The sequence below is a fragment of the Corythoichthys intestinalis genome, chromosome 4, assembly GCF_030265065.1.
Source record: "Corythoichthys intestinalis isolate RoL2023-P3 chromosome 4, ASM3026506v1, whole genome shotgun sequence".
Classification (NCBI taxonomy): Eukaryota; Metazoa; Chordata; class Actinopteri; order Syngnathiformes; family Syngnathidae; genus Corythoichthys; species Corythoichthys intestinalis.
Window position 1 is genome coordinate 20,243,053 of NC_080398.1, and position 24,192 is coordinate 20,267,244.

The 24,192-nt window shown below is 37.8% G+C and overlaps 1 protein-coding gene across 4 annotated transcripts in view; it reads left to right on the forward strand.

Annotated features, from left to right (window-relative positions):
* pklr (pyruvate kinase L/R) overlaps positions 1–24,192 on the forward strand; it is a 69,358-nt gene that overhangs the window by 19,782 nt on the left and 25,384 nt on the right. For all 4 annotated transcript variants that reach the window (XM_057835340.1, XM_057835343.1, XM_057835342.1 and 1 more), the window contains exons 2-7: positions 7,549–7,713; positions 8,133–8,224; positions 8,300–8,431; positions 16,107–16,293; positions 16,373–16,646; positions 20,786–20,936. In XM_057835340.1, coding sequence (XP_057691323.1) covers positions 7,549–7,713; positions 8,133–8,224; positions 8,300–8,431; positions 16,107–16,293; positions 16,373–16,646; positions 20,786–20,936 — 1,001 coding nt within the window. The remainder of the gene's footprint in view (positions 1–7,548; positions 7,714–8,132; positions 8,225–8,299; positions 8,432–16,106; positions 16,294–16,372; positions 16,647–20,785; positions 20,937–24,192) is intronic.

Consider the following 24,192-nt stretch of genomic DNA (forward strand, 5'->3'; position numbering starts at 1 on the left):
CTAAGATAACATTTTTATATTGAAGAATATGATATATTGTTTAAAGACGAAAAAAAATTAAGAATACCAGGATAAATGAGGAAAAACAAGAGTGAAACTCCGTAAAAACAATTTAATAAAATGCGAAATGCAAAACACGAATACAAAAACATCGTGAGTCCAGTCTTCCCAAATAGCTAGCTAAATAGCAAGCTATTCATCACCTGGTGAACATTCTTCGAGTTTTAATATTGCAACTGACAGTATATCGTAATATATCGCAAACCCCCAAAAAGTCACAATATACGTTTTTTTCCATTATCGTTCTAATTCAAATGTCATTTTTGTTCTTGTCATTAATACATCATTCTCATGAATTATGTTAGCCCTTTAGAATTGACTTTTCTTGTGAATAGTCTCAAAACATAATATGGTTCCTCATAAAAATCGGAGTATGTTACTTTGTCATACCTAACATAAATAATTGTGCCATTTTTATGGTAAAATGACTACCATATTGGCCCGAATGTAAGACGGTGTTTTTTGCATTGAAATAAGCCTGACGGGGGTTGTCTTATAAGACGGGGTCGTCTTATATTCGCGGTCTAGACAGTATACCCATTCACGATGCTAGATGGCGCCAGATATCATTGAAGCGATGTTCTGTCATGACAAACCTCAGCTACTCTCCCCATTCACGACACTAGATGGCGCCAGATATCATTGAAGCGATGTTCTGTCATGACAGATCTCAGCTACTCTCCCCATTCACGACGATAGATGGCGCCAGATATTATTGAAGCGGTTCTCTCATGATAAATCTCAGCAATTCTCATTATTTTATTGCAATGTTTTTCCTTATTCAGATTTGTTTCAAGACTACAGTTACAGTTAGACTTCACTTTGATGGTTAATGCAGTTATGGCAATTTTGTTGTTTTATTACAATAGATTGGTTTATTTACATTTCAAAAACCAGAAGCCATTCATTTACAAATGTGTTTGCACTTTAGTTTACATATTTAAATGGTCAGATATTAAGATTTGAATGAGGCAAAATTAGATGCTTTTTCTCTCAAATATATTGTTATAATCATTTGTTTCAGATGTTCTGTAGTTATTTTCTGTATAAAAATTAATTTGGTGTTCAAAAAGTCTTTTCAAACTTGAGTCTTGAAAAAGAGGGGGTCGTCTCATAATCAGGGCCGTCTTATATTCGGGCCAATACGGTATTTTGTACTATTGAAATAATGTATTTTCTTGCAATATTAATGCCCTATTCTTTCTTGTCATTACGACTTTATTCTATTCTATTCTATTCTATTCTATTCTATTCTATTCTATTTTTTTTTTTATTTTTTTTTGGATAAAATGTTGTCCTTAGAAAATTACAAATATTTTCTCCAATAAATCCAAAATTTGACTGACATTATTACAAATAAAAGCTATCCTGCATTCGTTCTCTTAGAAATGGCCACTCCTTAATATTATTTCACCCCAAGAGATGTAAACTTTAGCACTTGACTGGCAAGTATCAGTAGTGTTTCCTTTCCTTTGAGCATAAACATCATGTAAATGTCTCTGTTGTGTAAATGTCAGTCGCCCTCAGGGTGCTTTTATTCCAACACGCACCAGCTCACTGCTGCTCTCGGAAGAGGATATTGATTTGAAACGTCTTGCATTCATAACCACCTGGAGGGCGGCTCCATTTATAGGCGGCGTCAAGGGTGGACAACCTGCGGCTTGTGGGTCACACGCTGCCTGTGAGAGCATTTCATCTGACCCAAATGTCAACGATACTGTTGTTACATCCCCAAAATAACATTTACCCAACAAGATTCTCGTAATATATGATAATAAAAAATGTGGTATGACTTTGGTGAGAAGAAAATGCCCCCCTGATAGGTTAAAAGGTCCTCATATCCTTCCAGCTAGATTCACTGCCCCCAAGTGGCCAATTATCCATTAATAAACACATTCAGTCTTAACATGATGACACGCTCACGAATACTAATTATGATTTTCACATTCACAAATGAACATGTATAGCATGTCCTTTCCAGCCATGAAAAACAAGATTAATAGAGAAATGCAATTCAATGAATGTCACACACACATCTACAGTGCCTTGCAAAAGTATTCGGCCCCCTTGAATCTTGCAACCTTTCGCCACATTTCAGGCTTCAAACATAAAGATATGAAATTTAATTTTTTTGTCAAGAATCAACAACAAGTGGGACACAATCGTGAAGTGGAACAACATTTATTGGATAATTGAAACTTTTTTAACAAATAAAAAACTGAAAAGTGGGGCGTGCAATATTATTCGGCCCCTTTACTTTCAGTGCAGCAAACTCACTCCAGAAGTTCAGTGAGGATCTCTGAATGATCCAATGTTGTCCTAAATGACCGACAAATAGAATCCACCATTGTGTAATCAAGTCTCCGTATAAATGCACCTGCTCTGTGATAGTCTCAGGGTTCTGTTTAAAGTGCAGAGAGCATTATGAAAACCAAGGAACCCACCAGGCAGGTCCGAGATACTGTTGTGGAGAAGTTTAAAGCCGGATTTGGATACAAAAAGATTTCCCAAGCTTTAAACATCTCATGGAGCACTGTGCAAGCCATCATATTGAAATGGAAGGAGCATCAGACCACTGCAAATCTACCAAGACCCGGCCGTCCTTCCAAACTTTCTTCTCAAACAAGGAGAAAACTGATCAGAGATGCAGCCAAGAGGCCCATGATCACTCTGGATGAACTGCAGAGATCTACAGCTGAGGTGGGAGAGTCTGTCCATAGGACAACAATCAGTCGTACACTGCACAAATCTGGCCTTTATGGAAGAGTGGCAAGAAGAAAGCCATTTCTCAAAGATATCCATAAAAAGTCTCGTTTAAAGTTTGCCACAAGTCACCTGGGAGACACACCAAACATGTGGAAGAAAGTGCTCTGGTCAGATGAAACCAAAATTGAACTTTTTGGCCACAATGCAAAACGATATGTTTGGCGTAAAAGCAACACAGCTCATCACCCTGAACACACCATCCCCACTGTCAAACATGGTGGTGGCAGCATCATGGTTTGGGCCTGCTTTTCTTCAGCAGGGACAGGGAAGATGGTTAAAAGTGACGGGAAGATGGATGCAGCCAAATACAGGAACATTCTGGAAGAAAACCTGTTGGTATCGGCACAAGACCTGAGACTGGGACGGAGATTTATCTTCCAACAGGACAATGATCCAAAACATAAAGCCAAATCTACAATGGAATGGTTCAAAAATAAACGTATCCAGGTGTTAGAATGGCCAAGTCAAAGTCCAGACCTGAATCCAATCGAGAATCTGTGGAAAGAGCTGAAGACTGCTGTTCACAAATACTCTCCATCCAACCTCACTGAGCTCGAGCTGTTTTGCAAGGAAGAATGGGCAAGAATGTCAGTCTCCCGATGTGCAAAACTGATAGAAACATACCCCAAGCGACTTGCAGCTGTAATTGGAGCAAAAGGTGGCGCTACAAAGTATTAACGCAAGGGGGCCGAATAATATTGCACGCCCCACTTTTCAGTTTTTTATTTGTTAAAAAAGTTTAAATTATCCAATAAATGTTGTTCCACTTCACGATTGTGTCCCACATGTTGTTGGTTCTTGACAAAAAAATAAAATTTTATATCTTTATGTTTGAAGCCTGAAATGTGGCGAAAGGTTGCAAGGTTCAAGGGGGCCGAATACTTTTTTGCAAGGCACTGTACATGTGGAGTGTGTTAAAATGCTGGAATGAGTCTATTCAGTGAGGAGCAGAAGTATTTGCACTCTTTGTGATTTTGGAAATTCACCCACTTGGAAAATAGATCGAGGTATGAAATTTCAATCATAGATGCATTTCCACTCATAGAAACATATCTTTAAAAAAATCCAGAAATCACATTGTATGATTTTAAAAATAATTTATTTGTAATTTACTGTGTTTCATAACTAATTGTACCCCTGAGAATCAGCAATAATTATGGCACTCAAAGAGTGTCTTCCTTAAAAAAAGTCCACATTTACCCCATGTGTCAATGTTACGCCATGAGTAACCACCCACCTACAACCAGTTTGAACTTAATATTGTCACCTATACTATGCACCCCACAGTCAGTCATATTCCAGTTGCTCCCATGGGCAAGACCAGAGAGCTTTTGAAAGACACCAGATAAATAATTATTGAGCTCCTCAAAGCTGGAAAAGACTATGGGACAATTGGGAAGCAGCTTGGTGAGAATAATCAACAGTTGCTGCAAATGTTAGAAAATGGAAAAGGCTAAACATGACTTATAATCTACCTCGGACTGGGGCTCTTTGGAAAAGCTCTCCTTGTGGGGCATCACTCCTGATGAGAAAATTGAGGGCTCAGCCTAGAACAGGGGTGGGCAAACTATTCCACAAAGGGCTGCAGTGGGTGCGGGTTTTTGTTGCAACCCATTAAAAGGACATATTTTCACCAATCTGCTGTTTGACAAGTGTAATCAGTCAATTGCAGTCAGGTGCTTCTCATTTCTGCTGAAACCTCATTGGTTATATTATCTGTGCTGGGTCAGTTGGAACAAAGACCAGGACCCACTGTGGCCCTCGAGGACCGGTTTGCCCACCCTCGGCCTAGAACTATGAGCAGGAGCTGGTTAATGACCTGAAGAGAGCTAGATGCACAGTTTCAAAGGCTACTGTCACTACGGTGCAATGGTTTAAAATCATGCATTGCTCAGAAGATTCCTCTGTTGAAGCCAGCACATGTGAGGGCCCGTCTAAAATTTACCAGGGACCATCTGAATGATGCAGAGGGGTCATGGGAGAAAGTCATGGGGTCAGATGAGACCAAAGTAAAACATTTTCGTGCAAACTTTACTCGTTGTGTGTGGAGGAAAAAGAAGGATGAGCACAATCTTAAGAACACCATCCCCACTGTGAAGTATAGGGGTTGAAACCTAAAGCGGAACTAAAGCACAGTCAGCGCAGCCTTTGGGACGCAATGAGGAACTGATGGAGAGTAAACTTTATGCTTGTCATTACCCAGGTAATGACAATGCTCAACTCACGGGTCTGGCTCACCTCATGCCGCTAGATAAATAAAAAAACAATAATACCTGACTGCTGCCGACAGCCGCTACAAACTACGTCCACATAATGCTACTGTAGATATCACATGTATAAAGAACTACGTGTGAAATGACAGACTCAGCGGCGTTAGCAGCACATGTATAGAAAACTAGATGCAAAATGACAGACTTGCCGGCGTTAGTAAACAGCCGCCATCTTAAAGCAGTAGACTTCCCTGGAAGGCTGTTGTAGCGAAGCGTCCAAGCGAACCTAATTTATCTAAACTCCTAAAACAGCAAAATCTTGACTTCAATATATCTTTAAAACAATTTTTAAACTTTCACATGTCGAAAGTAGACGGTAGGGAAATTATGGAATATTGGGAGCAATTTTAACAACTTCAACGGTTCATTCACAACATTAAATTAATTGAATGTAGTTTAACGCTGCTGATACAGAATGGTGACTTGAGTATTTTATTTACTGTTTTGAACTGTTAACTTCATACTGAAATAGTCGTTTATTTAACCCTGAGAGGATTTTTGTACAATTTTTTTAGCTATTGTGCGAAACATTAAAAGCAGCTAATAGCTTTAGGGGGAGGATCATCAATAATCGATTCATAATCAAATCGTAGCCTCTGAATCGTAATCGAATCGTTAGGTGCTCAAAGATTCTCACCTCTAATGATTGTACTGTATAAAGCATAGGATGAATGGTGAAATGTAGTGTCAGATTTTAAACAGGTTTGATTCAGGTGTGGCCTTTTAGAATAATTGCTGAAACATCAGAACACGCTTGCTATTGGCTTTGGGTTTTTCCTGTGAAAACTATTTTCTGTTAGAGGGAGAAATATAAACCATTTGGAAGTTGAGCGAAAGAAAATCAACCAGAGCTAATGCAAAAACATTGGGCATAGCCAAAACAATGATCTGGAACATCCTGGAAAAATCCTAAACCACTGATGTACTGCAACTCATACTCAATGGGTTCAAGCTATGCCACTACATATTGAATGTTATTAACATCATGTTATTTTATTAATGGCTGTTCCTATACTTCTGCTCACTTGAAAAGTAGGTACCTTCAAACTGAAATGTGCCATTTTTTTCCTAGTTGATGACTGCTCTCTTCAATTTGCAAAAATGTATTCATTTTCCCCTCATAGAATCAAAATTAAGACGGTGTCTTTACTTCCAAAATTAATTGGTTCTGGAAGTAGTTTCGTAAACTGAAAATTGCCTAAGTAGAGACATGTTGTCAATATAAATGCCGTAATCCGTTCTAAAACCCCGAAAAATTAAGACATAAAATCTTCTATAAAGCATTAAAATGCATCAAGATATGTAACAAATGCATGTTAAGATTATATTATTGCACAATAAACACAAAATGAGAGTAGTGCATGATTTAAAAAATTAAGAATTAAGAATTAAAGTTAACATCTCATGGCTGGAGGGGCGAATGAAGAGGACGCTAGGATACACACATACACATACAGTAGAGGTCCCTCTTAGCCTATTGGATGCCTGGGATGCTCGGCAATAACCAATGGCAGAGCAGCTATAAGTATTTTACGGTCAGTAAACTCTGGGAGCTGCGAGTACTGCCATACTGTATTTTTGCCTTTCGTATCCTGATTTTTTTTTCTTAATATTTTCCCGTTGAGGCATGTCTTAACCTGAAAATTCTGTATGTAGAGACATTGGTAAGTAGAGGTACCACTGTAATTTCAAATTACTAATACCGTATTGGCCTGAATATAAGACAGAGTTTTTTTGCATTGAAATAAGATTGAAATAGTGGGAGTTGTCTTATATTCGCGGTGTAGACGTTATACCCATTCACGACGCTAGATGGCGCGAGATAACATTGAAGCGATGTTCTGTCATGACAGATCTCAGCTACTCTCAAGTTTAACCAGTTTGCATTATTTTATTGCAATGTTTTTCCTTATTCAGATTTGTTTCAAGACTCCAGTTACAGTTAGACTTCACTTTGATGGTTAATGCAGTTATTGCAATTTTGTTGTTTTATCACATTAGATTGGTTTATTTACATTTCAAAAACCAGAAGCCATTCATTTACGAATGTGATTGCACTTTAGTTTACATATTTAAATGTTCAGATATTAAGATTTGAATGAGGCAAAATAACATGCTTTTTCTCTCAAATATATTGTTATCATTTGTTTCAGATGTACTGTAATTATTTTCTGTATAAAAATTAATTTGGTATTCAAAAAGTCTTTTATTAAACTTGAGTCTTGAAAAAGAGGGGGTCATCTTATAATTAGGGCCGTCTTGTATTCGGGCCAATACGGTACTTACACTTGCTTGAAAGTAGCAGTCTTTCACAACATGGGTTAAAAATGATCAAGTGATGGATGGTAACTCAAAAAACTCATAAAGTTGGGGGGCTACAAGTAAGCTGTATCATTTTTTTTGCAGGCCTGTCTCTGACTTCTCAGCCATTTTCTGTTTTTTCCATCTCCAGCTCGCATCAGACGATACTCAGAGGCCATGACGCTGCCCGACTCTTTCATCCAGCGCCAACAGCTGGACGCCAGCATGGCTGACACCTTCCTAGAGCACCTGTGTCTTCTGGACATCGACCAGGAGCCCATCACAGCTCGCAACACCAGCATCATTTGCACCATCGGTCAGCTTCGCACGTGCTCATTGTCGATAAAACTCTCTTTCTGTCTTCTCTGGCCTCTGTTCGCTGATGAGCGAGCGGCAGATGGTTGGACAACCAGGCACGCTGCTCATGTTTGAGTCCGACAACTGTTGCAGTTTTGACTCATTGACAGACTGTGCCTGATTCATCCAATAACAATGACAGCACAGTGAATAATGTCATGTATTCCATGAGACCTCTGTTTTCGTTATTTTATGCACAGTATCTTCAATGATTCTCTGCAGTTGACGGCGATAGACGTCCAATCCATTTGGACTTGGAGAGGCTGGCAGCGAATGATTGCCTCAATCCCTCCCAGTCCAAGTGGATTAGCATCTATCACCGTCAATAACAGCCAATGAATTAACCATATAAAAGATTAAATGCACTGCCTTACTCAGGTCCTGCGTCCCGCTCCATTCCTAAACTCCAGGAGATGGTTAAAGCCGGAATGAACATAGCACGGTTAAATTTCTCTCATGGTTCCCACGAGGTTTGTGCTATCACAATAGTTATTGCACTCATTTTTTTTCTTTCTTGACATACTGTATATTGATTGTCCTGTCAGTACCACGGTGAAACCATCAAGAACATCCGCGAGGCCGTGGAGACCATCACTTCGGACCCGTTGTACTATCGGCCTGTGGCCATCGCCTTGGATACCAAAGGACCAGAGATCCGTACTGGATTAGTGAATGGGGTAAACCAGCAATAGGAGAGATTTTTTTTTTTAAAACAAATTTTTACCGTTTGTCTTAGTAGAATTTTAAAAGTGTAGTGCTGAAATCATAAGTAGAATAGCATAGTTATTATATACTGTAAACTAGAATATGTGGACAATTTACATCCCACCTATCAAATCATTCACATGCAAAATACTAAAGCATGCAGTGTATGAGTACATTTACTTGCTATTTGGGCACATTTTAAAAAAGAGTTTGGAATATGAATGGCTGGAAATATTGGTAAAAATACCAAGTAAGTCAGGAATACCTTCCAAAGTTGGAAAACAATTTTAGTGACAATAAAAACCATGTGAATACTTGACTTTTTATCATATTTTAAAGGTATCCAACGATAGATAGACTTGAAGTTCTTAAAACGTTATTATGATTTAAAATAATTTGATATTGAAAGCCCTCTTGATGTTTTCATTTTATACAATTTGTTAGTTTAACTAGTAGGTCGTCATTGTTGTTGATGATGGGCGGTGACGTCACATATTTACGCTTCTGGGCTTTCAGAGTATGACTCTAGCGACATAAACATGTCATCTGTATAACCCTTTCAATTTGAACCCGAGAGGAACATGAATGAGCATGACAGCACTCTCGATATTTCACAAAACGAGCAGCAAAAGCAAAATGAACAAGAAAGACGGGATGGGATGAGATGAGACGAGAGTATTAAAAAACCGGTGTTCTGCCAAAATGTGCTCCACCGGCGAATTTGACACCTAAAGTAGTAACGTGCGCTTTCAGCTTGTTTTGTTTGGATGCATACGGACAGAACATAGTAAAAATGCCTTAAGAAAATATTTAGAAGTAGTAATATCAAATAAGGGTGGTTTAAATATGCTACGTGACTAATGTGGTCGATAGCTCAACAATCTGCTTTAAAGCTATCACAAGAAAAGCAAGGCAAGGCAAATTTATTTGTATAGCACAATTTAACACAAGGCAATTCAAAGTGCTTTACATCACATGAAGGTCATAGAAATCACATTAAATAAAAAGAACGTTCAAACAAAGGCAATCGAAACAGAAAATAAAATTATACATAAAAATCACATTAAATTGAAATCAGAAATGGAAATAAAGCAAAAAAGGGATAAAAAGCAAATAGCTTGAAGTTTGAAATATGTAGACAGTTATGGATATGCTGTGATAAACAAAAGTGTTTTTATCCCTGATTTAAAGGAGCTAACAGATTTAGCACACTTCAGACCTTTAGGTAATTTGTTCAGAGCTGCCTCACCCTGCTTGTTTGTTGTTCTTGGAACATACAGGAGACCGGTTCCAGATGACCTTAGGCGTCTAGATGTTTCATAGGAGTCTCACAAATCAAGCATGTATTTTGGTCCAAGGCCATTAAGTGTTTTGCAGACGAGCAGTAGTATTTTATAGTCTATCCTTTGACTCACTGGAAGCCAGTGTAACGATTTCAAAACCGGTGTAATGTGGTCCAGTTTCCTTTAATTGTAAGGACTCTGGCTTCAGCTTCCTGACTGATTTTTATATCAAGAAAACATAATGCTTAAACGTATGAGAGGGAAACACATGCAAAAAGTATTTTTATTCATTATTATTATTTATTTAAAAAGTATTAAAAAGACTCAATAAAAACACAAATAGTAAGTACTTGCCGCTTTTAATTGATGTGCAGATGTGATTTCATCTCGCCGCGTAGAAGGCATTGCAGTAACCCGGTAGTGTTCATCTGGTGACATTGACAAACTACTGTATGTCATCACCTCGAGTGTCCATTGCGCGCATAAAACATGGCGCCCTCCGCAGGTCAAAATATGTACTAAATATTATAGATTTTTAAATCAATGACAATATTTTACAGTGGGGCAAATAAGTATTTAGTCAACCACTAATTGTGCAAGTTCTCCCACTTGAAAATATTAGAGAGGCCTGTAATTGTCGACATGGGTAAACCTCAACGATGAGAGACGGAATGTGGAAAAAAAAAACTGAAAATCACATTGTTTGATTTTTAAAGAATTTATCTGCAAATCATGGTGAAAAATAAGTATTTGGTCAATACCAAAAGTTCATCTCAATACTTTGTTATGTACCCTTTGTTGGCAATAACGGAGGCCAAACGTTGTCTGTAACGCTTCACAAGCTTTTCACACTGTTGCTGGTGTTTTGGCCCAATCCTCCATGCAGATCTCCTCTAGGGCAGTGATGAAATGCTTATTACGAAGCCACTCCTTTGTTGCCCTGGCTGTGTGTTTGGGATCATTGTCCTGCTGAAAGACCAAGCCACATCTCATCTTCAATGCCCTGGCTAATTGAAGGAGATTTTCACTTAAAATCTCTCGATACATGGCCCCATTCATTATTTCCTTTACACAGATCAGTCGTCCTGGTCCCTTTGCAGAAAAACAGCCCCAAAGCATGATGTTTCCACCCCCATGCTTCACAGTGGGTGTGGTGTTCTTCGGATGCAATTCAGTATTCTTTCTCCTCCAAACATGAGAACCTGTGTTTCTACCAAAAAGTTCTATTTTGGTTTCATCTGACCATAACACATTCGCCCTGTCCTCTTCTTGATCATCCAAATGCTCTCTAGCGAACCGCAGACGGGCCTGGACATTTACTGGCTTCAGCAGGGGCCACGTCTGGCAGTGCAGGATTTCAGTCCCTGGCGGCGCATTGTGTAACTGATAGTAGCCTTTGTTACTGTGGTCCCAGCTCTCTGTAGGTCATTCACTAGGTCCCCCCGTGTGTTTCTGGGATTTTTGCTCACCGTTCTTGTTATTTTGACGCCATGGGGTGAGATCTTACATGGAGCCTCAGATCGAGGGAGATTATCAGTGGTCTTGTATGTCTTCCATTTTCTAATAATTGCTCCCACAGTTGATTTCTTTACACCAAGCGTTTTACCTATTGCAGATTCAGTCTTCCCAGCCTGGTGCAGATCTACAATTTTGTCTCTGGTGTCCGTCGACAGGTCTTTGGTCTTGGCCATAGTGGAGTTTGGAGTGTGACTGACTGAGATTGTGGACAGGTGTCTTTTATACCGATAATGAGTTAAAACCGGTGCCATTAATACAGGTAACGAGTGGAGCCTCGTTAGGCCTCGTTAGACCTCGTTAGAAGAAGTTAGACCTCTTTGACAGCCAGAAATGTTGCTTGTTTGTAGGTGACCAAATACTTGTTTTTCCACTCTAATTTGGAAATAAATTCTTTAAAAATCAAACAATGTGATTTTCTGCTTTTTCCCCCCACATTTTGTCTCTCATGGTTGAGGTTTACCCATGTTGACAGTTACAGGCCTCTCTAATCTTTTCAAGTAGTAGAACTTGCACAATTGGTGGTTGACTAAATACTTATTTGCCCCACTTATTTGTATGTGTTTCTAAGAACATATTTTAGTAAAAGAGAACAATTGTGACACATTGGAGCCTACAATTCTTGAAGTCCGAGGTTCCCTTTAACCTATTTTTCCATTTGTTGACCAGTCGCTTAAAAAAATCGAAATTTGATTTCCACTTGCCAACATGCACCCTAGCACCAAGTTTGTTGACTGTGTGAGTTATGGTTTCAGAATAAAGCTGGACAGACGCACACATTCTTGTGAAATACTTTGATTCACCTCGCTGATGCATAACTGTGAGATGGAAGTGCAGAGGCAATTTTCCATTATCTAGCTCCCTTTTAATGCATCTCTTAGTAAAGCCATCTTTCTGGATATTTAATCATGTTAACGACAACAGGTGGTGTTGATGCAGGGCTATTTTGGGGCATCTCATCATGTTGTTGTTGTTTTTTTTTTTCCCCGTATTGCACGTCGCCTACTTTGTGCACTAAATTACTGCAAGCTGTTGGAAACCTTTTCATACCCTGATTGGATTACTGGATGCTCTGTGTGACGCATATGATGCACACTGCTTCCTTCCTGTCTTAGTTATATCGCTATGGAGAGATAACTATGAAAAGATTTGGGCTACCAAAAACACTTTCTGCCAACTCTTTGCAACTTCAAATCCAGCAGATGGCTTTTTACCTGTTGTTATGAGTCAATAATAACAATTCATTTGAACTACATTTGAATGTTCATTTGCTGCCACCTCTCCCAGTTAATATGGATTTGATATCAACAGTCCCTGACAAAAGTTTATCCATTTTGTAGAAACAATTGCTAATAACCTGACTTTTAATTATTCAATTGGTTTCAAAAATGGCTCATATGAAAGTTAAAACCCTCCCAAATGATCTTGAATATACAAAAATTAGGGGTGTCAAACGATAAAAATTTTTAATCGAGTTAATTACAGCTTGAAAATTAAAAATAAAAAAAAATTTAAAAAATTAATCGCGATTAATCGCAATTCAGACTATCTATAAAATATGCCATATTTTTTTCTGTAAATTATTGTTGGAATGGAAAAATAAGACACAATATGGATATATACATTCAACACACGGTACATAAGTACTGTATTTGTTTAATATAACAATAAATCAACAAGATGGCATTACCATTATTAACATTCTGTTAAAGCGATCCACGGATAGAAAGACTTGTTGTTCTTCAAAGATAAATGTTAGTACAAGTTATAGAAATTTTATATCAAAACCCCTCTTCATGTTTTCGTTTGAATAAAATTTGTAAAATTTTCAATCAAAAAATAAACTAGTATCCCGCCATTGTTGATGTCAATAATTACTTACACAATGCTCATGGCTGCTGAAGCCTATAAAATCAGTCACACCCAAGCGCCAGCAGAGGGCGGCAAAACTCAAGTACACAACAACAAGTACACCTTTCACTGTGCTCTCATCTCAATCTGTTTGAGCGGGGCATTTGTGCGTTAATTGCGTCAAATATTTTAACGGGATTAATTTAAAAAATTAATTACCGCTCGTTAACACGATACTTTTGACAGCCCTAACAAAAAAATATTTTTTTCACTGAAAAAACATATCATTTAATGAAGACATAGAGGTCAAATGTTGGCAAGACAAAAGTTTTGTTGCCTACAGAAAGTAGTGTGAAAATTGTACAAAAAATGTACTTGAAATACAAAAATATGGTACATAACATAAGTGAATTAAGTAGTGGTGCTGCGAGATTCAAATTTAATATTTTGTATGACTTCCATGGGCTTGAAGGACTGCGTCCATGCGGTTCGGCAAGGATTCATACAATTTATTGATGAAGTCATCACGAACATCAAAGAAAGCAGTCTTGCATGCCTCCCATCGTTTATCGACATTCTTGGGTTTCGTCTTCCATGCTTCCTCTTTCATCCTACCCCAGACATGCTCAATGATGTTCATATCTGTGACTGGGCTGGCCAGTCCTGGAGGATCTTGATCTTCTTTGCCTTGAGGAACTTTGAGGTAGAGATAGAAGTATGCGATGGAGCACCATCCTGCTGCAAAATTTGTCCCTTTATATGGTTAGGAATGTAAAAGGCAGCTAAAATTTGTTGATATTCCAGACTATTTATGTTGCCTTCCACCCTGCATATCTCTCGCACACCCCCATACTGGATGTAACCCCAGAACATGATTTTGACACCACCAAACTTCACTGTTTTTGAGTGAATCTCAGATCCATGCGGGCTCCAGTAGGTCCCCTGCAATATTTCCGGCTACTGTGATGTAATTCAATGGAAGATTCCTCTAAAAAATCCATCTTTTGCAACTTTCCCAGCATCCATCCTTTTGACAGGCTGTGTGCCTTGGCAAATGCCACACGTTTTTTTAATTGTCTGCACCCTAAGAGATAAATAGCCTGAAATATCAACAAATCTTAGCTGCCTCTTACATTCTTAACCATAAAAAAGGGACAAATTCTGCAGCAGGATGGTGCCCCATCGCATACTTCAATCTCTACCTCAAAGTTCCTCAAGGCAAAAAACGATTAAGCTCCTCCAGTACTGGCCAGCCCAGTCACCAGACACGAACACCATTGAGCATGAGCATGAGCATGAGCATGGAAGACGAAAACCCAAGAATGTTGAAGAACTCTGGGAGGCATGCAAGACTGCTTTCTTTGATGTTACCTGATGACTTGTATGAATCCTTGCCAAACCGTATGGATGCAGTCCTTCAAGCCCATGGAAGTCATACAAAATATTAAATTTGGATCTCGAAGCACCACTACTTTATTCGCTTATGTTATGTAACATATTTTTGTATTTGAAGTACTTTTTTTTTTTCAGTTTTCACACTACTTTCTGTAGGCGACAAAACTTTTGTCTTGCCCAAATTTGACCTTTATGTCTTCATTAAATTATAAATCTTTTTTCAGTGAAACAAATATGTTTTTGTACATTCAACATCATTTGGGAGGGTCTTAGCTTTCATATGAGCCATTTCTGAAACCAATTGAATAATTAAAAGTCAGATTATTTGTAGGGCTGTCAAATTTATCGCATTAACGGGCGGTAATTAATTTTTCAAATTAATCACGTTAAAATATTTGACGCAATTAACGCATGCACTGAATGACCCGCTCACGCATTGCCTCAAACAGATTACAATGACGCCGTTTATGCACATTAAGAGTGAAGAGAATGCCACCGGCCGCTTGGGGGCAGCGCCGTTCCATACTAATGTTATTCCTTCTAATAGTGGGAGAATTAGTAGTTGTGAGACGTTTATGCTGTTGCATTGTGCTATTTGTGCTGCACACATATTTCTGTAAGTTTTCTTTCTTTTAGTGGCAATTATGTGTCTCTTGTTGTATTTTGGGTAAGATATGTACAGAGATATATATGTTATAAAGGCGACTGGACAAAGGGGTTCATTGGACCACGCCGTTTATTGGCATAAGCTTCGGCAACTCCTTCACAACAAACATAAGTATCATTTAGTGAAAGCACAACAAAAATAATATTCCTATCTCTCAAAAAAAATAATGTTCACAAAAAGAAAAGCACTTCAGTCTGTAGTAATGAGGCCCTATTCTCACACAGTTAAACAACAATGCAAAGAGAACTGGCATTCCCAATCAAAATAGCTATGAAATATACACATAAAACTTACTCTGACTTTGGTCACTCTATTCTTAAATAATAAAACTAATTATTGTTAGTTTTATTCATATTGTTATTATATTAACTCTACTTTTGATTGAAAATTTTACAAATTTTATTAAAACGAAAACATGAAGAGGGGTTTTGATATAAAATTACTATATCTTGTAACTATGACATTTATCTTTTAAGAACTACAAGGCTTTCTATCCGTGGATCCCTTTAACAGAAAGAATGTTAATAATGCCATTTGTGGATTTATTGTTATAGTAAACAAATACAGTATATTGTATGTATATATCCGTCTTGTGTCTTATCTTTCCATTACAACAATAATTTACAGAAAAATATGGCATATTTTAGAGATGGTTTGAATTGCGATTAATTACGATTAATTAATTTTTAAGCTGTGATTAACTCCATTAAACATTTTAATCATTTGACAGCCCTAGGTATTAGCAATTGTTTCTACAAAATGGATAAGTGACAAGACTTTTGTCAGGGACTGTACATAGCAACTAATGGGTTAAGTAAGAGTATGCTTGAGTAGTGAGTTTTGTGTAACACTGACAAAACCTTAACACCATAAGAGGAACGCAATGTTTTACCAACTGTAATCATGTCATGATGTCATTTCATTGCGTTTCTGTAGAAAGCGGAGGCAGAGGTGAATCTGGAAAAGGGCAGCCATGTTCGCGTGGTGACAGCGCAGGCTGACAAAGACTCCACAGACGGCAAGACCATCTGGGTGGACTATCCAAGCTTGCCACAGGTTGTGAAGAGGGGCGGCAAGATCTACATCGATGACGGTCTCATTGGACTGAAAGTTCAGGAAACTGGTAGGAAAACATTGGCAATCTCATCAGGATCAGAGAGTCTGTGTATAAATTCAATGGTGCAGATGTACCTGATGTTTAGGTCCAGACTGGGTGGACACGGTGGTCGAGGCGGACGGTGTGCTATGTAGCCGCAAAGGCGTCAACCTGCCCGACTGCAACCTGATCGGCATGCCCGCGGTCAGCGAGCGAGACGAGGCTGACCTGAGGTTCGGGGTGGCGCAGGGCGTGGACATGGTCTTTGCTAGCTTCATCCGCTCGGCGCAGGACGTCCGGGAGGTGAGGCGAGCACTGGGCCCGCACGGGAAGGACATCAAGGTGATCAGCAAGGTGGAGAGTCGCCAAGGAGTCCAGAAGTGAGTCAACATTTGAAAAGTAAGAACATGTAGCATGAAGGAAAAATTATTATTAGCCTACTCATTATACAGTGGTACCTTGACATACGATCGCTTCGACACACGAGCTTTTCGACATGAGACGTAAAGTTTGACTCGCCATTTGTTTTCTACATCCGACGACATGCTCGAAATACGACGATTTATGACAGTGCCGCAGTTTCTGTTTTCCCGCAAGAGTGACGCACGGTGGATTTTCTTGTGAGAGAAATCAACATGGGTTCCAAGAATGTTAGTGTAGGTGGTAAGAAAAGGAAAAAGGCGAGTCTTACCATTGAAATGAAGATGGAAACGATAGAAAAGTATGGTTTACGTGTCCGTGAACTGGCTTGACAATACGGCCGTAGAATGTCTACGATCTCGACGGTCTTTATAAGTTAAGGTCATTATTGTGGTAACATTGCCATAAAATCACCAGCTTTGTCAGGTTTTTAATCATTTACTTCAGAACTTGTGCAACACAACATGCCTACTATCCGCTGCAGCTGAACATGAATCGGGAAAGTATAAAGTCCCCTCTCACTCTGTAAAGTCAGCCACGCGGTGAGTTCAGGTACACCACGCAAAACACATCCGCCACATTAGAACCCAATTCGTTGCATTATTACAGGTATTATTATTATTATTACTATTATTATATTATTATTCCGATTATTATGAATAATTTATTTGTTTTGCTCTGTGTAATTGCTATTTGCAATAGTACCAGAAGCATTTTTTCAGGATTTAGTGTATTGTTATGGGAAAATCCTCCTAGACATACGACCATTTCGACTTACAAACAAGGTCTTGAAACAAATTAACTTCGTATGTAGAGGTACCACTGTATTCTGAGACTGAATTGCAAACTTGGTGAGAGGGTGCACGAATAACAATTTACAGTATATTTTTGAAGTGTATGGGGTGCCGTTTGTAAAGTAGTATATGCTAAAAATTATGACATCATTTTCTCACATTTAGCGCCACATAGTGTATAAAATGGTTTGAAATTTTTAGAGTCACTTTTTTTTTTTGCACATTTACAACGCAATTTAGCAACTTAAATATTTAGTTTTTAATAAGAAGTTTTAAACGACAAATTTTCTCCTGATTAGTCAGCCGACTAGTTTTACGATTAGTCGACTAACCCAATAATTTTCTTTTTTTTTTTTTTTACTAATTGAGCAAGGAAATTTTTTTTGACGCTTATTAATTCACAAAACCATTTTGGAACACTTAAATTCTTTATTAAAGTACAAATAATCATGTAAATAACAATAATTCATCACAAATAAACAATGAGGTTAGATGCTGATAGCATTTACTAGTGCAAAAGAATGGAAAGTAAACAGATTCAGAAAACTGATTTTGCCTTTCCAACATTATTCAAAATAATTCTTTAAAAAATTCTAGCATTATTTTTATAGTATACTATTATATGTATTAGTAGTATAATAATTTTAATAATTATTCATTGCCAATCATTAAAGATGTCCCAATCACGTCCGATCACGTAATTTTCAAAGTATCGGAATCGGCAAAAAAGTATCGGACATGCGTTTTTATTAATATATTAATATGTTTTATTTAAATCATTTTCTAATTGTATTTAACGTTACAGACAAAATGTCTTACACTCATCCAGAGTAGTTTTGGCTTGAAGTAGGGCTATCAAATTTATTGCGTTAACGGCGGTAATTTATTTTTTTAAATTAATCACGTTAAATAATTATTGCATGCGCTGCACGACCCACTCACGCATTGTTGCGTTCAATCTATTAAGGCACCGTTTTACCTATATATAGAGCAAAAAGGAAGCATATAATGGATAGAGAGAATTATGACAGCCTTTGGAGCCTATATTTATTTGGCCAAAGCCTTACAATCCCCCTCTCAGCACTTAGAAATAACGTGGGAGGCAATGTAGGGGAGAAAGTTTGTAGTTGATCATTTTCTTAACACCCTGTGTTATTTCTCAACGCAGAGAAGATATATCAATTGGTGCCACTACGCTGAGTCATGGTTGAACTTCCCATCATGCATTTGGGCAGATCAGTTAAATGGCTACAGTATCATTTACTGAAAGATCAACAAATACACTAGATGGCAATATTTAGGCACAATATACAAAGTCACATTTATCCTTTAAGAATTACAAGTCTTTCTATCAGTGGATCCCTCTCACAGAAAGAATGTTAATGTAAATACCAATAAGGTCAATCTTAAGGATTTATTGTCATAATAAACACATATAGTACTTATGTACTGTATGTTGAATGTATATATTCGTCCGAGTTTTATTCATTTTTTTCTTAATGCATTGCCAAAATGTATACGATCGGGAAAAATTATCGGGAATGATTGGAATTGAATCAGGAGCAAAAAAAGCAATCGGATCGGGAAATATTGGGATCGGCAGATACTCAAACTAAAACTATCGGGATCGGATCGGGAGCAAAAAAACATGATCGGAACAACCCTATCAATCATATTTGTCTTAAAGAGTGTCATTTGAAAGCTATTCTTAGTGTAGAATCTGTATTCTGTAGTATTTACTGAACATATTATAGTATTAATTCTGAAGTATGTGGGATTAACTCCAGAAATTGTTATTTATATGACGAACATGACATGCTGTTATTTTGAAATGTTCACCGGAGGTACGTTCGCTAAACTCTTAACTGAAATCTTTACACTCCGTAAAAAAACATTCTTCGTCATTGCTTGTGGTGTCACTAATAGATTTAATTTTTAGCAAATGCTGTTCACCAGCTGTTGAGTGTTATTGTATGACTGATTGGAACTGTACTGCATTGTTTCGCCACAGGGTGTGCTGTCGTGTATTTTATGTTCGATATGAAGAAGAAGAAAGTTAAAAGAGGCATTAGCGGCCTCCGGCCTGTTCTCAACTTCTCCCTCACTGCACTTTGGCTCTCATAGAGAGCACGTTCGCTCATGTGTTCGAAATAAACGATAGACGACATGCAAAGTAGCAAGTGAGCTAGGCCTGTCGTGATAACAAATTTTAGTGTGCGATAATTATTCTCATAAATTATTGCGATATGCGATATTATTGCGCCCCCCCCCCCATTTTTTTTAACCAATTTACAATAACACGGTGAGAATACAGTATATATTAATAGCTCAAGTACACCCATTTAAACGCGATAAATATTTACTCTTAAATTCAAAAGTACTTTTTAAGAAATCACAACTAAAAACAATAGCCCATGCCTCTTAAGTAAAAAACAACAATATTGATACCGCACAGAAACACAGAATAAATAAAATGTGTTTAAAAAAAAAAAAAAAAAAATACACTTAATAACTTAAGCATTTAGGCAAATGAAAACTTTTCCCATCATAGCTTCTGCAATGGTGTTCCATAGGGATGCAACGATACAGTTAAGTCATGGTTCGGTACGATTTTTTAATACAGGGGACACGATTTTCGATCCGATTCAATACAAATACTTCACAAATCAACAATAAATCATTTATCAGCAGTTTACTAATGATCTATTAACTAGTAAAACGGATAGTTATTATAAAGTGTTACCCATAATTTTGGTGAAGACTATACCAAGAAACTGTTATTGTGAGACAGATGCACATTGACGACAAAAACAGCCCATGGTTGAGGAAATGATAAGCACCTTTGGAGGAATAGGTAATTTACTGTCGTGAATGTTAGTAGCCGAGGGCGTGAGTGTTCATGATGTGGCAGTGACAGCGGCGTTGATGGCCGCCTGCCAGCTGTCATCGAGGTGTCGCCATCTGCCAGCTCGCACTTTCTATCACTTTAGAGTTGAGACAGTCTATCTGCATGACGTATGCTCACCACTTAATGGATCTTGACACAATTTAGCGTAGAGCTCTGACGTCCACCATTACTTATCTGCCGACTCCACCAACAGCCGTTTATGATGATCGATTTCTCCTGAATGTCTCATGAATATTTGACTCCGCGCGATTATGTCGGTATGTTGTAGGAACTATCTCTGCGGCGCGCTCGTTTTGGGTGATTGCCACGTGAGTCAGAGAGGACATAATGTTCAAATAGTCTATTTTTAGTATGATCCCAAACATTGAGCCCCCATCCTCACTCATCTGTGTGTCAGCATTGAAGAGATCTTGGCGGAAAGCGATGGCGTGATGGTTGCCAGGGGTGATCTGGGGATCGAGATCCCCGCCGAGAAAGTCTTCATCGCCCAGAAGATGATGATTGGTCGCTGCAACTCGGCCGGCAAGCCTGTCATCTGTGCCACGCAGGTCAGAGCGGGTCAGAACTAATGGGATTTTGGGTGTAGAAAATGGGGGGGGGGGGGGGGGGGGGGCTCTGATAAACTATGTTTGTTTTGCTTGTCAATGATTAGACAGATTCTGTGAATTTAATGTTATTCCCGCTAACACTTAACTGTGTTTTGGATAAATAAAGTTAACATTTGTATTGACTGCAAACGTTTTGCGGGTTCATTCTCATTTCCACTCAAGCAACTGCATAAATTATTTCTTCCACCAGATAAATGTAATAAAAGACTTCCCCTAAGAATCTATATTTTCATTATATTGGCCATTCACATCCCTGGAGAAGGACGGTCTTTTAGCAATAATGAATCGTGCAAAAAAACTAAAATAATGAACATTAGCTAAGCCAAGTAATGAACACACACTCGTTTTTGTCTGAAGTCTAATGAAACCCAGATATTTAATACTCATGTTGAATATTCAATGTTTGCTCAGAAATGTTTTTCAGCCTATTTTGTGACTAAAGTCTAATTTACAAAGATGCCCAAATATTTTAGGAAGGGCCAATTAGATGTTCTAAATTCTATTTTTAAAGCACTGACTGGCATTGGTGAAAAATTGATGTCCAATAAAATTTTAACAGGGAGGGATTTAAATCGTGGAATTTCTATATGTATGACCGTAAAACAGTCCAGACTCTTGGTTAAAAGCAAAAAAAAAAAAAAAAAACGGGCAGATATCATTCATTCTAGGTAAATATTTTAAGCCAAAGTTACTGTATTGTTGAATCCAGCATGGCGGCCGTTACGAAACAGAGCTTTTTAAGTTGAAAATTCTTGCAAATGAATGTTTAAATCACAGACTTTCTATATGTATGACCGTAAAACAGTCCAGACTTTTGGTTAAAAGCAAAAAAAAAAAAAAAAAAAAAAACGGGCAGATATCATTCATTTTACGTAAATATTTTAAGCCAAAGTTACTGTATTGTTGAATCCAACATGGTGGCCGTCAAAAAACAAAGAGCTTTTTAGGTTGAAAATTCTTGCAAATAAATCGCTTAAATTGCGGAATTTCTGTAGATATGAACTTAAAACAATCTAAATTCTTGGTTAAAAGAAAAAAATGGGCAGTTATCATTCATTTTACTTAAGTATTTCAAGCCAAAGTTACTGTATTGTTGAATTCAACATGGCGGCCGTTCCAAAACAAAGAGCTTCTTAAGTTAAATATTCTTGCAAATAAATGCTTAAATCGCAGATTTTCTATAGATATGAACATAAAACAGTCTAGATTCATGGTTAAAAGCAAAAAACAAAAACAAAAAACGGGCAGTTATCATTCATTTTACGTTAATATTTCAAGCCAAAGTTACACAAATTTTATTCATTGATTTTTTTTTTTTTCCACAACGTTTCAAAGTGCATGCATGGTGCTATTTAATATAATAATTACCTTGGATCCTCGACCAAATCATTCCTGAGACACTCCTGCCTGCTTGCATGCAGTAAAACCTTCGTCCTATTTCCACCTAAATCCGGCGTTTGAACGAAGCGTGTGTTTGAATTTATCAAAGTGCATAGTGAAAACCAGCTCAACGCTCTATGGGTCGGCCCGCTATGGGAAAGTGTGGCGTAAAGTCTGTGGGAGTTGTTTTGTCAACTGAAGGTAGAGTCTATGATCGATAAATACACTAAATTTAGTTGCTACTGCTACTTCTGGGAAATTATTGGAAGAAACTTTACCCATCGAAATCAAATTATGAGGTTTAGCACACCCTCTTTCCTATTTTTGACGCTTTAAAAATGGCTGACCAAACGCAACTTCAAAAAGGATAGCGTAAAGTGCTCATTTCTCATTAAAACTTATTAACATTACTTTAAAAATGACCAAAAGAAGCATGAAATATCACCTACCCAAAAAATTGCACTTTGTTCTGGTGTTTGATTTGCGTAAAAGTCAGCACAGATTTTGTTTTTTTTGCCTCGCAGAAAAATTGCGGGCCTGAAGGGGTTAAGTTGACCACAAAAATCTACAACCTTAACATTATCACACACACATGTAAAACCCCAGAAATAATATGCAGTTTCTTGTATGATGTAACTATTCACTTATCTATTTATCTATATAGAGAAAAAAAAACAGTTTGGGCATGTTGCAAATGGCAACATGCACATGTGTAATGTGAATCCATCTTTAATTCTTTTATCCACATACATTCAGACATGTATTTCAAGGAAAAGTCAAATATACAGTGCAGCGAAATATACATACCCTGTGATTTCATCCTCAAATCCTCTAAAATGCACATGAACAAAAACACACATCCTCTCCCCTACAGTCATGTTGAGTCACAGGGATATTTATTCCACATGAGCTGAGTGTTAGCGACTGTTACACATCAGCTTTTACCACACATAACAAACTCACAAAAAATTTCAATTAGCATCGATGTCGTCAATTCCAGTAAAGTTTCATCTCTCAGGCAACGCTGTGAGACATCTCGTATTCCAACTGCCTGACTCGCTTATTGACTCAAAATGCACGCTGATGAATAAGCTCTTTGCTGGCTCAGCACCATCCGTCTACTAATACATGTATTGGTTGTGTTTCCAGCATTGACTGATAACACACTCTATTCATTTCAAATTTCTGGCTCTCCTTTTCATTTTTTTGGCCAGTGAAAGCTGAACACAATGTTTCCTGTTCATAACTAGCTATGAAAATGTGAAAAATAGAATAGAAGGGGCGGGAAGTGTAATCCATCCTTGATCAAGTAATGGCTCCCATGAAAATGGGTTCAATTCCATTCCAGAACTTTTTAATGTACCGTAATTTTCAGACTATAACCACTACCTTTTTCCCTCATTTTGAATCCTGCGGCTTACAGTGCATCTTATTTGTTGATTAATTTGGGTTAATAGGTAACGCTTTATTTGACAGCTGCGTCACCCTCATAAGTATGACATGACACTCATGGGCATTAATGAATGTTTATGACAGATGTTATTAAGTGTCATCCGGCAAATTTTGTCACTAACTCCATTTATGTCCATTTAAAGTGCCTGTGACAGTATAAAAACATGTTAAATAGCATTATTATGAGAATTAGAATCATATTTTGAGACGATTCCACTATATACAACAATTTGGAAAAGCGCAGATGATGAGAAATTAAGTCTTTTACTCTGCAGTTTAGACCCGCCTGTCATTATAGCGCTCTAGCCTCCCCAGCTGGATGATGACGTCAGCAGGGTCATGATTTCAGCTTCATTTTCGCCTT